At 41.8% G+C, this 12,747-nt stretch overlaps 1 protein-coding gene across 2 annotated transcripts in view; it reads left to right on the top strand.

Annotated features, from left to right (window-relative positions):
- The window catches only part of AIFM3 (AIF family member 3), a 240,676-nt gene extending 228,557 nt beyond the window's left edge, over positions 1-12,119 (top strand). Inside the window, exon 20 of one of the 2 annotated variants that reach the window (XM_069214439.1) lies at positions 8,859-12,119. In XM_069214439.1, coding sequence (XP_069070540.1) covers positions 8,859-8,898 — 40 coding nt within the window. In that variant the 3' untranslated portion in view covers positions 8,899-12,119. The remainder of the gene's footprint in view (positions 1-8,858) is intronic. The other variant, XM_069214438.1, reaches the window with a different exon arrangement.
- Positions 12,120-12,747: the final 628 nt, after the last annotated feature.

The raw sequence follows: 12,747 nt of genomic DNA, 5'->3' as shown, positions 1-12,747 counted from the left end.
CTTTCCAAGGTGTTTTTTGATAGTCACTGTTCTCAAGATGTGATTGTTCCTTCTTTACTTTCTTCTTCTTCTTCTTCAGAAGAAGAAGCAATTGCTTGTTACTGCTTAGATGTACGTAGAGGTTTACCGACCATTCTAGAATGATCTAGCCCTTCAGATAATTAGATTGTTTGTAACCTTTGGAATGTTGTGACAGAGGCACAAGGCTTTTTCCTTTAGTAGATGAATTAAATCCACCATTACTGTGACTTTATTACCTGTTGGATGTTCCTGTTCCATTCAGGATTCAGGGTCATTTATTCAATGTTTCTGCTTCCTGGGCAGAGGTTAAAGGAGTTCCACTTTCTGAGATTTGCCATGCAGCACATGGGTCTCTCACCATGCCTCTGTTTCCCACAACTAATGCACCTAAATTGGGATTGTGTGCTGTTGTCTGCCTTGGGAAAAATCAGGGGAATGCTCGGAATTTCAAGGCTTTTGTGGCATCTGTTAGACCTGTCAGCCTTAGAGTAGTCTTTCCCAGGAACTTTTTCCTCTCCTCCCCCATTTTGCTGGACCTATTTTTTGTTGGCCTTAGGACTCTGATCACTTTACCACTGCTAACCAGTGCTAAAGTGCATGTGCTCACTCCTTAAACCATGCTAATGTTCTCCAATTGGCATATTTAATATACTTATAAGTCCGTAGTAAAGTGCACTACATGTGCCCAGTGTCTATAAATTAAATGATACTAGTGGGCCTGGCGCACTGATTGTGCCACCCTCATAAGTAGCCCTTTAAACTTGTCTCAGGCCTGCCACTGCAGAGACTGTGTGAGCAGTTTAAACTGCCATGTCGCCCTGGCAAAATAAGCCACTTGCCAGGCCCAAACCTTCCTCTTTAATACATATAAGTCACCGCTAGGCCAGCCCAGAGGGCAGGGTGTAGTGCATTCAAAGACTACAACATATACTTTTTAGTTTTACATATCCTGGTAGTGAAAAACTATTAAATTCATTTTTCACCTTCCCCCATAGGATAACATTTTAGTTGCCTCATTACATCTTATAAGTGTAGCTTCCAAATGGGAAGAGATGACCCCCTCATGTTTGGTGTTACAATTTAAAACCCTTACTTATGGTGAAGTCAGATTTTACATTGTAATTCTGAAAATGCCACTTTTAAAAATTGGCATTTTCTTACCTTATCCATGTGAAGCCTGCAGCCTGTCTCTGGCCACATGACTGGGTGTAGTTAGCAGTTGGGTGTTGTGTATTTCTTCTAGACATCCACACACAATGGGAGCTTAGGTGTGACATAATGGGTCATCCTGGGAAGGATGGGAGGGAGGAGCTGGACACGGCCCTACTTACACATGAATAGACTGAGTCCTGTACACACATAAGGGGCTTAACAACCCTGCATTGTCACTCCAACCAGCTTGGAGCCAGGTCAGGTAAGAAGAGGATTCCGTACACTTTAACACCACTGTCTAGAAGCTTCTTCCACCTTCCAGAATCAGGGCACCAAAGTGTAAATACTGGACCTCAGACACCACCACTTCACTGCAATTCTGAACATGTGGATACTCTGCCAGGAAGAAGGGCTGGTGTGCTGCTGAAGGCCTGCCAATCTGCTGGACTGCTGTTTTGCTGACTCTTGCTTTGCTGTGCTGACCTGTGCCTGCTGCCCTCTTGCAAGGGTGTGAGAAGGACTGGACCTGCCTCTCTCAACCCCAGAACCCAGAGTGTGACTCATAGGCTAGTTGCCTGGCCTCCTGATCTGAAGTCTCAGGGACCTAAAAGACTTCCAATCATCCTGCTTCTGCACCTGGACTCTGCCATCTGTGAGTCAGTCCAGTCAAGTGGTGCCACCCCAGTCCTGGACCCTTGGTAGTAGATCTGAGGTGATTGCTCCAGTGGAATCGATGCATTCTCTGTTGCAGGGACAGAAACAACACATCGCTGCTGTTGCTGGAATGAGAATCGGAGCATCTTTCTGCGTGAGTTGGAACTGACGCAACAGACTCGCATCGTCGCATCTTGAGACTGGCATATCATCCTTGGAACCACCACTAAGTGAAGGCTTTCCCATGGTGGAAGGTCGTTGCATCCATTATCTATGGCGGCCGTGATGCTGAACCTCTGCATCACTCCACTGTGTGTATCATAACCAATGCATCATCTCAAGTGCGCCATACCTGTGTTAACATTGCAAGCCCCGTCGACAGAATCCTCCACGTCGATGTAACAGAATTTCGCTCCACAGCCTCACCACATCTCAGAAACGACGCTTCACCCTGGCTGAGTGATGCATCTGTGTATCGACCCCCCATAATGCTCAGCAATCAGGAATTAAGGAACTTTAGTTCAGCGGGCCTAAATGGGTCCCTGTAGCTGGCCCACGCTCCATTGCGGTCGGACTGTACTTTTGGCTTTGGCCCTTTTCATAGCTCAAGTTCTACTCATTGGATTTTTGTTGTTTTGGTCTTATTTTATTTATTAAATCAAGTTCTAATTTTCTAAGTTGGTGAGGGGTCCTTTTGTGTATTGGTTTCACTGTTTTACTGTTTGAAGTGTTGCACAAATATTGTACACATTGCCTTCAGGTTAAGCCTGACTTCTCTGTGCCAAGCTACCAGAGGGTTGGGCACAGGCTAATTTGGGTTTTGCTTGTGCCTTAACCTGACTAGGATTGTCACTGCTGCTTGAACAGGGCTCACACCCCAGTCAACCAACAACTCAATTTCTAACACCACCCAGCAATTGGGTGAGACTACAATTACACCACCTGATTCTGGAATTCATGCTGTGGAGGTGGGATCCAGCTCTGTTGTTATGATGGGGACGAAGATGGTTAGGACTAGGAATAATGAAGATTACAATAAGTAATCCAAACATTGCTGAAGGGAGAATGTGTAGGCATGTGTAATGTAAAGAACTGGAGGAAAGACCCCTCTTTGTAAGATGGAGCCTTCTACAGCCATTCACTCTTATAGCATGCACACAAGTTGGAAAGGAGAAAGGAAAGGAATAACTGGTTGTCTGGCAGTCTTAAAATATATAATTGTTGAGATAGCCTGTGTGCAATAAAATAAAAGAAAAAGAGCGAAGTTTACTATGTTCTATATTACAAATTGTGTTTCTTTATTTAATGCTTTCGGATATTTCAGGATATTTCTTCGACTCGGCAAGTATGTTACTGTTCCATTCTAATGCATCTCAAAGTCATAAACTAAGTACTTATAAAATGGCAAACATTTCTAAGAGTTTTTGGGCCACAGGTTAAAATCTGGGTGTATTCACTCAAACTTTCATTCCTGTCTGCCACTAAACTTAGAGATTCTGGTATTGTGCTAGTGTGCACTACATAAACAGGCATTGGCAAAGTGAATAGATCATTGCTTTAAAAGGATGAACTGTTGGTCTTGGCAATTCTTGTAGGTATTGGCCTCTGAATGTATGCGTCAGGATGGAAGTGCACCCATGGAATGAGTAGCTCATAAATAAACCCATCCGAAGATGGCCACCATGCACCTCATGCTTCATTTGAAGTTGCTGGTGCTTTTTTAGTGACATGTACATCTACTGCATTGTGATGTTTGTGCATATGTCATGATATATGGCAGCCATTTTTAATTTACCATTCTAGAGTGGCGGGCGGCCATGTTAAAACATTACGAAGAGAAAAGAATAATGTGGCCGGAGGGCGGTAAAACAAAATAAGAAAACATAAGGCCATGACCCAAGGGATGAGAAGAAAGATAGGAAACGTAATGGGGAGTTGAAAGCCTCAGAAAGCGGGCTGAAAAGCATCAGGGAGCATAGCAGAGGTTGTGAAAAGAAAGCATACAGGCAAGAGAGACTGATTTCTTAACATGAGAAGGGAGCAAGAGTAAGGAAACACATGCACTTCTATGGAATTCCCCAAACAAATTAAAAAGAGAATCCTTGAAGTATGACATCGAAGAAGACAACTCTTTGAATCAGAACAGCGTGAGGCCTAAAGCTGCTGGGTTGGACAAACACAAGAATTTGAAAGAAAGCAACTGAATCAAGAGCATGCAACTAAGATAAACAACGAAAGCAAGGGGCTGACCAAAAGCTCACTCTAAGTATATGTTATAAATCTATAGATCTGCTTAAATATGGCTAAAGCTGCCAGTAGCAGAGACCTAAAACACCTTATTTTTGTACTCTTCTAGTTACTGCTACTGACTGTGCAAATAAGGAATGGGTGTGCTGCAGAACATAATTCTAGCCACCTTAAATATGCATAGGTGGATTGTTCCCCTCCTGTGGAGCAGTCCTAAACAGACTATTTGATTAAAGTCTAAATACCATATCAAAGAACATAAAGCACAGACCATACAAAGATATTAAAAGCTATCTCAGATATGTAGACTTTTTACCACAGCTAGGGAGAATGTGTGTGATGCAGAGTTACACACAACATTACGGCTTGCCTTATTGACCCATCAGTTAGAACATCCAGTTGGGGTTTCCGAATGACCAAATAAAATGCAAATAATTTCCATGGAAATTGATTTAAGTAATTTTCTCCATATTTAATCGTTGATATGCTGAAAACTTGATTGTATTGTATTATTGGTTGGGTTTGCATGTGCAGCCCCACAGAACAATATCGTCAATAAACTGTTTTCTATTGGAGAAGTCTTTCATAAAGTTCTGGGAAGCAAAGATTGGGCACAATGGAGGTCAGCTTCTCTAAATCAATGTAGGATGAGTTTGATTCGCAAACGCATTTATAAGAACGGGAAACAGTATTACAGTAGTATTCTTTTACATAGTCTTAAATGCCTTTGTGAATCGTGACCCTAAGATTGAACTCCCCGTTACTAAAATTGCAAGCAGGGTACAGTCTGCACTAATTGCTTATTTATTGTTTGTATTTATTTTTGCAGTTTTATATAGCGCAAATGATACCTAAATATGTATCTGAGCGCTTTACATAAGAAAGTTATTACTGCATTCAAGCACTTTACTAGAGAAGAGTTTAATTAATTTAATTGCACTAGAACAGTTCACAGTAATCTGTACTAATTGTATACGAATATTCCCCGAATAGCCCCACTTATTCTCATTGTAGCTGTTTGGGGATATTTCACAAAACCATGTCATAGAATGCAAAACAGTAGTCTGGAATTACCAATTTATGAACTCTGAAATACCTTTGTGAATAGGCCCCTGTAAGTCCAATTTCCTAAAACAAAGTAGGAGACAACGAGCAAAGAACATTTCAAGTTAATTCACTTGGTTAACATTATGAATTTGCTTGCTTATGAGGTGACAAGAGAGTGTATGAAATTGTTCAGAAACTATTACTAGTGCTGTGAATATATGCAGTTCTTCAGAAAAATATTGCTACTACTAGTTCAGGTTGAACAGAATCAACGTGGGTAAAATGGAGGAACTTCCTCTTCCTAAAGTGAATAACAACAAGAAGTCTGTGGATGCAAGTTGACTTAAGCTGGTGAAATATTTCATAATAAAACTCAAAACCCATGCAGGTATCATCAAACAAACAACAGTACTCTATAACGTCTACCGCAAATAATTGTTAGAGATGTAGGACGAAGTAAAGAGAACTGCTTTTTCTTTACACTGGATGGCATCTTTAAATCTAGGGGCTATTGGTTGAACGATGTCACAATACACCTCAAACCAAAGCATCCTTCTAGAACGCCTTTTGGCGTTGAGTGTTCGAGATGCAGGACTCAGTAAAAAGATCTGCTTTTGTCTCTTCACTGGCTCACCCCTTTAAATCTCAATCGGAACCTACTGCCCCCTGAAAGGTAACTCATTCAAACCTAAACTCCGTATTAGTGAGCAATTATAGAGATCAGGCCACACATTACATTGTCGCTTGACACCTTCATGGCAATATGTTTTTCTTCCTTAATCAATGACCTTCATTTTATTGATGTCAGAATTATAAACAGGCTCAGTTGTTGATGACAGGGTTCTAACCTGTGACCCAGAAAATCAACTCTCTGGGCTGCAGCAAACTCGTGAAAGAACCTACTGATTTGTTTTCAGTTTGTTTACATGTTTAATATGTAATGTTATTAATTGCAAACATGTCATATGCAGTCACCTTGAAAAATGATGGACACTGGTAATATCAGTAAGAGTGCAGATAGTAAATATGGCAGCATACACAACGCTATCTGAAAAGCAAGTTATTCTTCCTGTTTAACGTGAGAAAAAATACGCCTACGCTACCTGGGCTCTAACGGAGGAGTAAATAGTTGACCTCTTGCTAACCTGCAGGGTCAGATTCTTTGGTGGGTCAGATGTACTAACCCTTTATTTACAAAAAGAGGTCACACATTGAACTTAGAGTTTTAGCGAATGAAATCATATTTTGCCAACTGTCTCATCTACTAATTGGTCGGTTTGCAAAATCTCCATTCAAAGTAGATCACAATCTGACCTGTCTTGTAATGAATATACATGAGGTAGGTCGAAAAGTGTAACTTGCTTCTTTTGGATTCCTTTGCAGGGATGTTGGCCTGCTGGGGTCAGCAGACCATCACGTCTGTGATCACATTTCAATAGAGGACTTGTTTTTACGTGCAGCCCATTTTCCTTAAAGATAACAGGGTTGCATTTAAGAACAAAATAATTTTTTAAATAAAAGTTTGTCCAAGAGTTGGAAGGGGTCCCCTGGACCACTACTCCCTCTGATAGAAACAATCACTTTTTTTCACAAAAGAGAGGGGATTCCGCAGGGATCACCTTTGCAAATGGGTTACTACTTCCTTTGAGGAATCGGTGACCTATCAATGGCTTGTTACTTAAACTACAATTGAAAACCATTGATATATTCCCTTGTGGGTCAGAATTAGTGACACGCTAAATGTGCCCCCTTTCAAGTTGCATTTCGTGACGCATTTCTAAACCCATTTTGCGATTCAGTTACCAGTTGCCGCATCACAAAATGGCCTTAGTATATTTGTAAAAGGTATTTAGCTATTGCAACCCCTGTTATATAGTGAATCATAGCCTGGTGACTGCTAAATTGCTTCGTACATCTGGCCTAAATCTTTTACATGGTCCTATTTACATAATGGGGTGATTGGCTAAAGTTAGAAAAATGTCTTATTATGCCTTATTAGAAATCAATTCCCTAATTAGACCATGTGTTACAGGAGAAGGGCAGATGTCACGGGCATAACTGACACCCCCGCATCCCCACGGTGCAGGGGTCCCCATGTCTCATAAGACATAATTTGTGTGCTTCATGCATTTGTGAAAAATTGGCAAAAGGCCCCTTCAGTTAGTGAATGGAACCCCATGTACCAAGAACAATAGATTCCCCCAGGGTGTTTATCGTATAGCATGCCCTGATCTTTTTCCTGCAGTTTTGTATAGCGAGAACTCGACTCATAGTACTGGAGCCCTCTCCATGAACACCAGCTACATTACACCCGGTCACATTCATTATTCAGGAAACTGGAGATTAAGATTTGCCCAGAATCATAGGATGTTCAGGGACATAACACAGGCCTTTGCAGCCCCTGGGGAGCAGACCCTTCCCCCTCCCCACCCTTCAGGGATTCATAAAACTTTCAGAGGGTCCCCATTCCACCCAAGCCTAATGAACATCTGTGAGACATGGGAGGTTCAGGGGCCCCTCTTCACATTCTGCAGGTGGGCCACATCATTTTAGGTTACACCACTGGAAGATGTTGACCGAGGTGTTTAAGTAATTAGGGAGCTGCACATGAGAAGGGAATTTCCTAGGTGGGGCAGAGTAGAATGCCCCCATTAACCTTAAATCTCTGAATTGTTACTGAAGCTTGCACAACCCAATCCAGTGTAGATTGTCCAGTGTAGATTATCTTCCAGTTAACCCCGAAAGCTGTGATGAACTGCTTCAAGGGGTATCGAAAATAGGCAAATCAGGACTGTCCTGGCATGGTCAATTCTACCAAGACACACGATGAATCAAGAAGCGACAGGTTGCAAGCCATCATTTAGTCACACAAGTCTTAGGATTTGCATGAATAGTCCGCAGTGGACACCTCCACTGCTGTGCACAAATCAGAAGAATGCAGAAAGCTATTTTACGGGAGGCAGAGTGTGTGACTTGCACGGATCTCTGTAGCAGATGGAAGAATACCCTGAGCTATCCTACTAAAATTGGAAACGTTGCCCTGCAGAATACACGCAGATGTCTGCAGGGGATTGTAACCAACTGAGCGATCCTCATTACATTAAAGCCGAAAGATTCCAAGGAATTGCAGCAATATGTGCTGTAGCCCACTGAGCCGTGTTGCTGCTAATAGAACGTCTTCCATTCAGTCACACAGAAATGTTCAGGGAAATAAACCAAGTGAATTAAGTTTCAGGAAATGCAGTTTACTTAAAGATGTCCATAGGTGGGCAGCGTGGGATCTAACCTGTGACCTATGATATATACCCAGCTCTCTGCAACAATTACATTAACTCCATTAATATCAACAAAAGAGACCAAGCATAGGTCTCCCCACGCTAACTACCATTTGATAGCATGCAAAGCACTTTATAGGAACTCTGCGCGAACCAGGTTTTGCAAACGCAAATCCATCAAAGGCTTCATATAAAATGCACATACTTACTCTTCAGCACTGCTCCTTATGTTCCCTCTCCCTGCTGCTCCCTCTCTTCCACCCCCAGTACATGTTCATTGTCTTCCTTCATTCCTTTCCTTCCGGTCCTGCTTTGAATCTAGAAGCAAGTGCCGATAGTACAAGTATCAGTAGTTTTAAGCGACTGTTGACTGCTTGTACAACTGATTTTCGTTTTTAGAGAGTAAAAAGTCATCGATTGAGTACTTTCTGAGTAACAGACACTTCTCTCCTTTTCTCGCAGAACGGGTGACATGTCCTGGCTGACTGGAAAGGGCTCCTAGCAATGGGTTGGGAGGTTTATTACGGCGAGACCTGAAGGACGGAACGGCATGCACCACCCATATCTAAGGCTGCATTCATTTCAAGAAAGGTTGCCGGAATTCCTAGACAGACCCGAAGAAGTGTCAGACATTTAGAAGCTCATCTCAGGAATCAAGGAACCCTTGGCCGCTGTGTTGCATTGAGTTGGAAGGAATCAACTGGAACTAGGCCTTCACTCCCCGCTGATTTATGGAGCCTGTCCAGAAAGAAGGAATTCTTGTCAACTGTGGACACCTCCAGAAGGACAAACATACTCAGGACCGTTGTAGGTACCACAGCTAGGAGGGTTCTTTCAACCAACAGTCTACGGACACATCAAAGTGCACGTTCATCTCTTGCTTCGAACAATGGGATGATTACATGATTATGTTAAAAAGACGAAGAGAGTATTTTAATATATTTTTCCTTTTTCAATGCTAAAGTGGCTATGATTGTAGGGACATAATGTGGAGAACCAGCTCTACTGAGCTTGAGGTGCTGGCTATTGCAGGGTTCATCTTAGTAACATGTGGAGTTCTTAGGAGGTTCCCAACTGTTACCTGTGCTGAGTGACGGGTTTGGGAGGAGGTACAGCCAGCACAGGGTGTAGGCGTCACTCCTCATAAACAGCTCTATTCCTTCTATGCAATGGTTGCCCTTAAAAAATGCATTGGATGTGCCTGAACATCAAAAGAATGTCTAAAAATTGAACGATTTTATGCACTGAATGACAAATTCACAAATCATTGATTTGACGCCCACCTGAGCTTGTTCTATGAACGCACTACTTTTTAGAAGATATGGATTTATCTGAAATATCTTGAAATACCTTAAACTGAGAAAGGCATGTCCCTGTAGGCTGTAACACTACAGTCATGTGTAATGTATGTCACAAAAGTGCGTGTTGACTGTTTATAGCCTCGCTAGTGGACAGGTAACTTTTAGCCTGGTTCACTAATTGGATTTCTTGCCATTTTAACTGGTTTGCAGGTTTGATGGAGGATAGTTTTATGGATAAAACCTACTAGTTTCTACTATTAAACATCAAGCCTTGTTTGCTTAAGTTGATTTGTCTGTCCTAAAAGCTGTCAAACTATTTTTAGGTCCAGCGAGTAAGCGCTTTGACCTGTTGTAAGTATTGTGGGCTTTTAACCATGCCCATCACTTTCATTCATTCCAGGGCTTGCCTTTCAAAAATCACTTGATGTCAGTGGTAAATGCTTCACGTTTGTCCCCCCTTGAGGCTGTTTTTGACATGCCTTGAAGACTGCCCCTCTTATATGGATTATTGCATGACTGCTGATATACTTCAGCCTGGGTGAGCTATTTTTTTTCTTTTGTTTCTCCCCTTTGTGCTGCATGGTGGCCATGGCCATAACAGGGCAAACAGGCACAACAGCGTGAACTCGATTGGCGGTATTGGAGCGCTGGTCACATTGTTCACAGTTACCTCGTAAAATTAATTTCTTGAGGCTCTCCCCAGAGAATTTTTTTATATAAAACAGAAATCCTCAAAGCAAAAGCGGCTCTCCCAGTATAGCCAATACTATAATATTCACTGCACTCGGGAAAACTCGACCCATAATGCATTCTTTTTCATAAATGTTTTTGCCAATAACTCAGCCTGTGGTGGTCCTACAACAATGAGACTACCACCAAAACATTCAGCACGACATACTCTTTCTGTTCTATGTGATCTCTGGGTCCCCCCCAAGAGGTTATTGTGGACCCCAAAATAATAACCCCTCCCACCATTCAGTCCCTTTTTAAGCATTCTTACGGCTGGAACTTTTGTTTTAGAACACAAACTACTCCAAACTGTAAGAGGCTTAGTATAGCAGTCGGCCTGCTATTAGTGAAAATATGTAATGCACTATGCCCTCTAGGGGCTAAAATCTATAGTTGTATTGCATTACTTTCTGCCATTCTGTTTTCATGTGGTTATGCCCTCTACGGGCTAACTGTATGGTTTCATGACCATGTTTCTTACAAAGGATATTTTTATTGTGGTGTTCTCTAGGGGCTGTTCTGAGCATTACAGTCAACATACTGCAATATTCACTGCACTTGGTCATCCCATAATGTTTTGCAGGGAACTCTTTCAAAATAGTTTTTTGCTCATAATTCTGCCTGTGGTGGTCCTAGGACAATGGGACCACCTTCAAAATGTTCACCACAACCTGCTCTTTCTGTCTAGATCATCACTGGGTCCCCACACTAGGTTAGTGGGGATCCCAAAATAAACCCTCCCACCACTCAGTGTCTTTTTAACCCCTCTCACGGCTGTAACAACTGTTTTACAGCTGAGAGTAATTTGTGTGTTAGGAGTCTTGTTTGTAGTATCATTGCAGTAGACCTTCTAGCTCTGAAAATGTGTAATGCACTATGCACTCTAGGGGGTAAGTATATGGTTTCACTGCATTATTTTTGGTCATTTTCTTTTCATGTGGTTATGTCCTGTAGGGGCTAACTAGATGGTTATGTGACCATGTTTCTTCCAAATGTTATTTTCATTGTGGTGTCCTCTAGGGGTTGTTCTGAGCATTGCAGTCTAATGGCAAACGTTTATTTCTGATAAAGGTTTTTATTGGGTTTATATGATAATTGTTTATGTTTTATTAACCTCTCCTTTGTTATAATTATGACTATGATTCAGACCAACTTAACATCCTGATAACACCATGACTGTTTCAACATTCTTGATATATTTGGGGGACCCTTCTAGTTTATTGCTCTTGTTACTCTGTGGCTGTCTTGTGTCTTTTTTGGGGAATTATGTTAGTCAGCCAGCAACTCTGATGGTGGGGTTGTGAAAGTGGTATTCGATTGGAATTAGCATGGCAGATTTAAATTAGGATGCAAAATGGCAACATTTTCATTGTAGATGGAGGAAGAAGGTGAATGGAAGTGCTTTACTTATATGCAGGGCCACTGGAATTATGTTGCAGGAAAAAACAAATTATGAGGCAGGGTTGACCAATTTATGTGGCAAGAAAAGTCCATTTATGAACTTACAACGCCAATAGATCTAACTCAAGCAAATGCGAGACCCACTTCATTGAAAATGCTTGTTTAAGAAATGAAGTGTGCTGAAAAGTAATTTGGAATGACATAGCAGAAAGAGCGAGAACATTTGCCCTCTTTAATTCTGATGCGTTGTGATATAAAAAATAAAAAGTTTGGAAGACGCTTGTCATCACCCAATAATTTCCAGGTCTGTAATGGATATCAGTTGTATTCAATAACAGGACATGGTGTTTATGCTTATAGAATGCTAACAGGATGCTTGGTAATATGTATAATTGTAATGAAGGGTGTACACAAACAGAAAGTATAAAGAAATGTAGTAAATTGGAATTATATCTCAATGCAGATGAGAGAGCACTGAAGAGCCCTAACTGAAATGTGCCAACCAATGGATCCACTCTTGGACTGTGAACCAAAGGCAGCACTGGCAAAAACATCCATCCATCTCTCGCTCCCTATGTCTTGCACACTATTTGTCTTTCTCTTTCTACTTCTTTTTCTCCTGAAGCCCTTGCTGTACCTGCTGTATTTAATCTTCGAGAGCTGGAGAAAGTCACAGAGGCACCAGCAGTGGCCCTGGGCTTTTACAAAGGGACTTCCAGTGGATCCAGCCCCTGGAGAAATACCAGATGGAATAAACCTGGGAACCACAATCACAAGGGCTGCAGTATCGTGCAAAGATGGGGTGCCCTGCCCATGGAGTTTAGAGAAGAACCTTAACTGGACCAATGCTCACATGAGGGGGATCCTGCACTTTCCAATGTGCAAATGAAGGGTCTTGGCTGCTGTACTAGAAATAGCCT

The sequence above is a fragment of the Pleurodeles waltl genome, chromosome 11, assembly GCF_031143425.1.
Source record: "Pleurodeles waltl isolate 20211129_DDA chromosome 11, aPleWal1.hap1.20221129, whole genome shotgun sequence".
NCBI lineage: Eukaryota > Metazoa > Chordata > Amphibia > Caudata > Salamandridae > Pleurodeles > Pleurodeles waltl.
The sequence above is the reverse complement of the archived record's forward strand: the minus strand, read 5'-3'. Positions and strand labels throughout refer to the sequence as shown.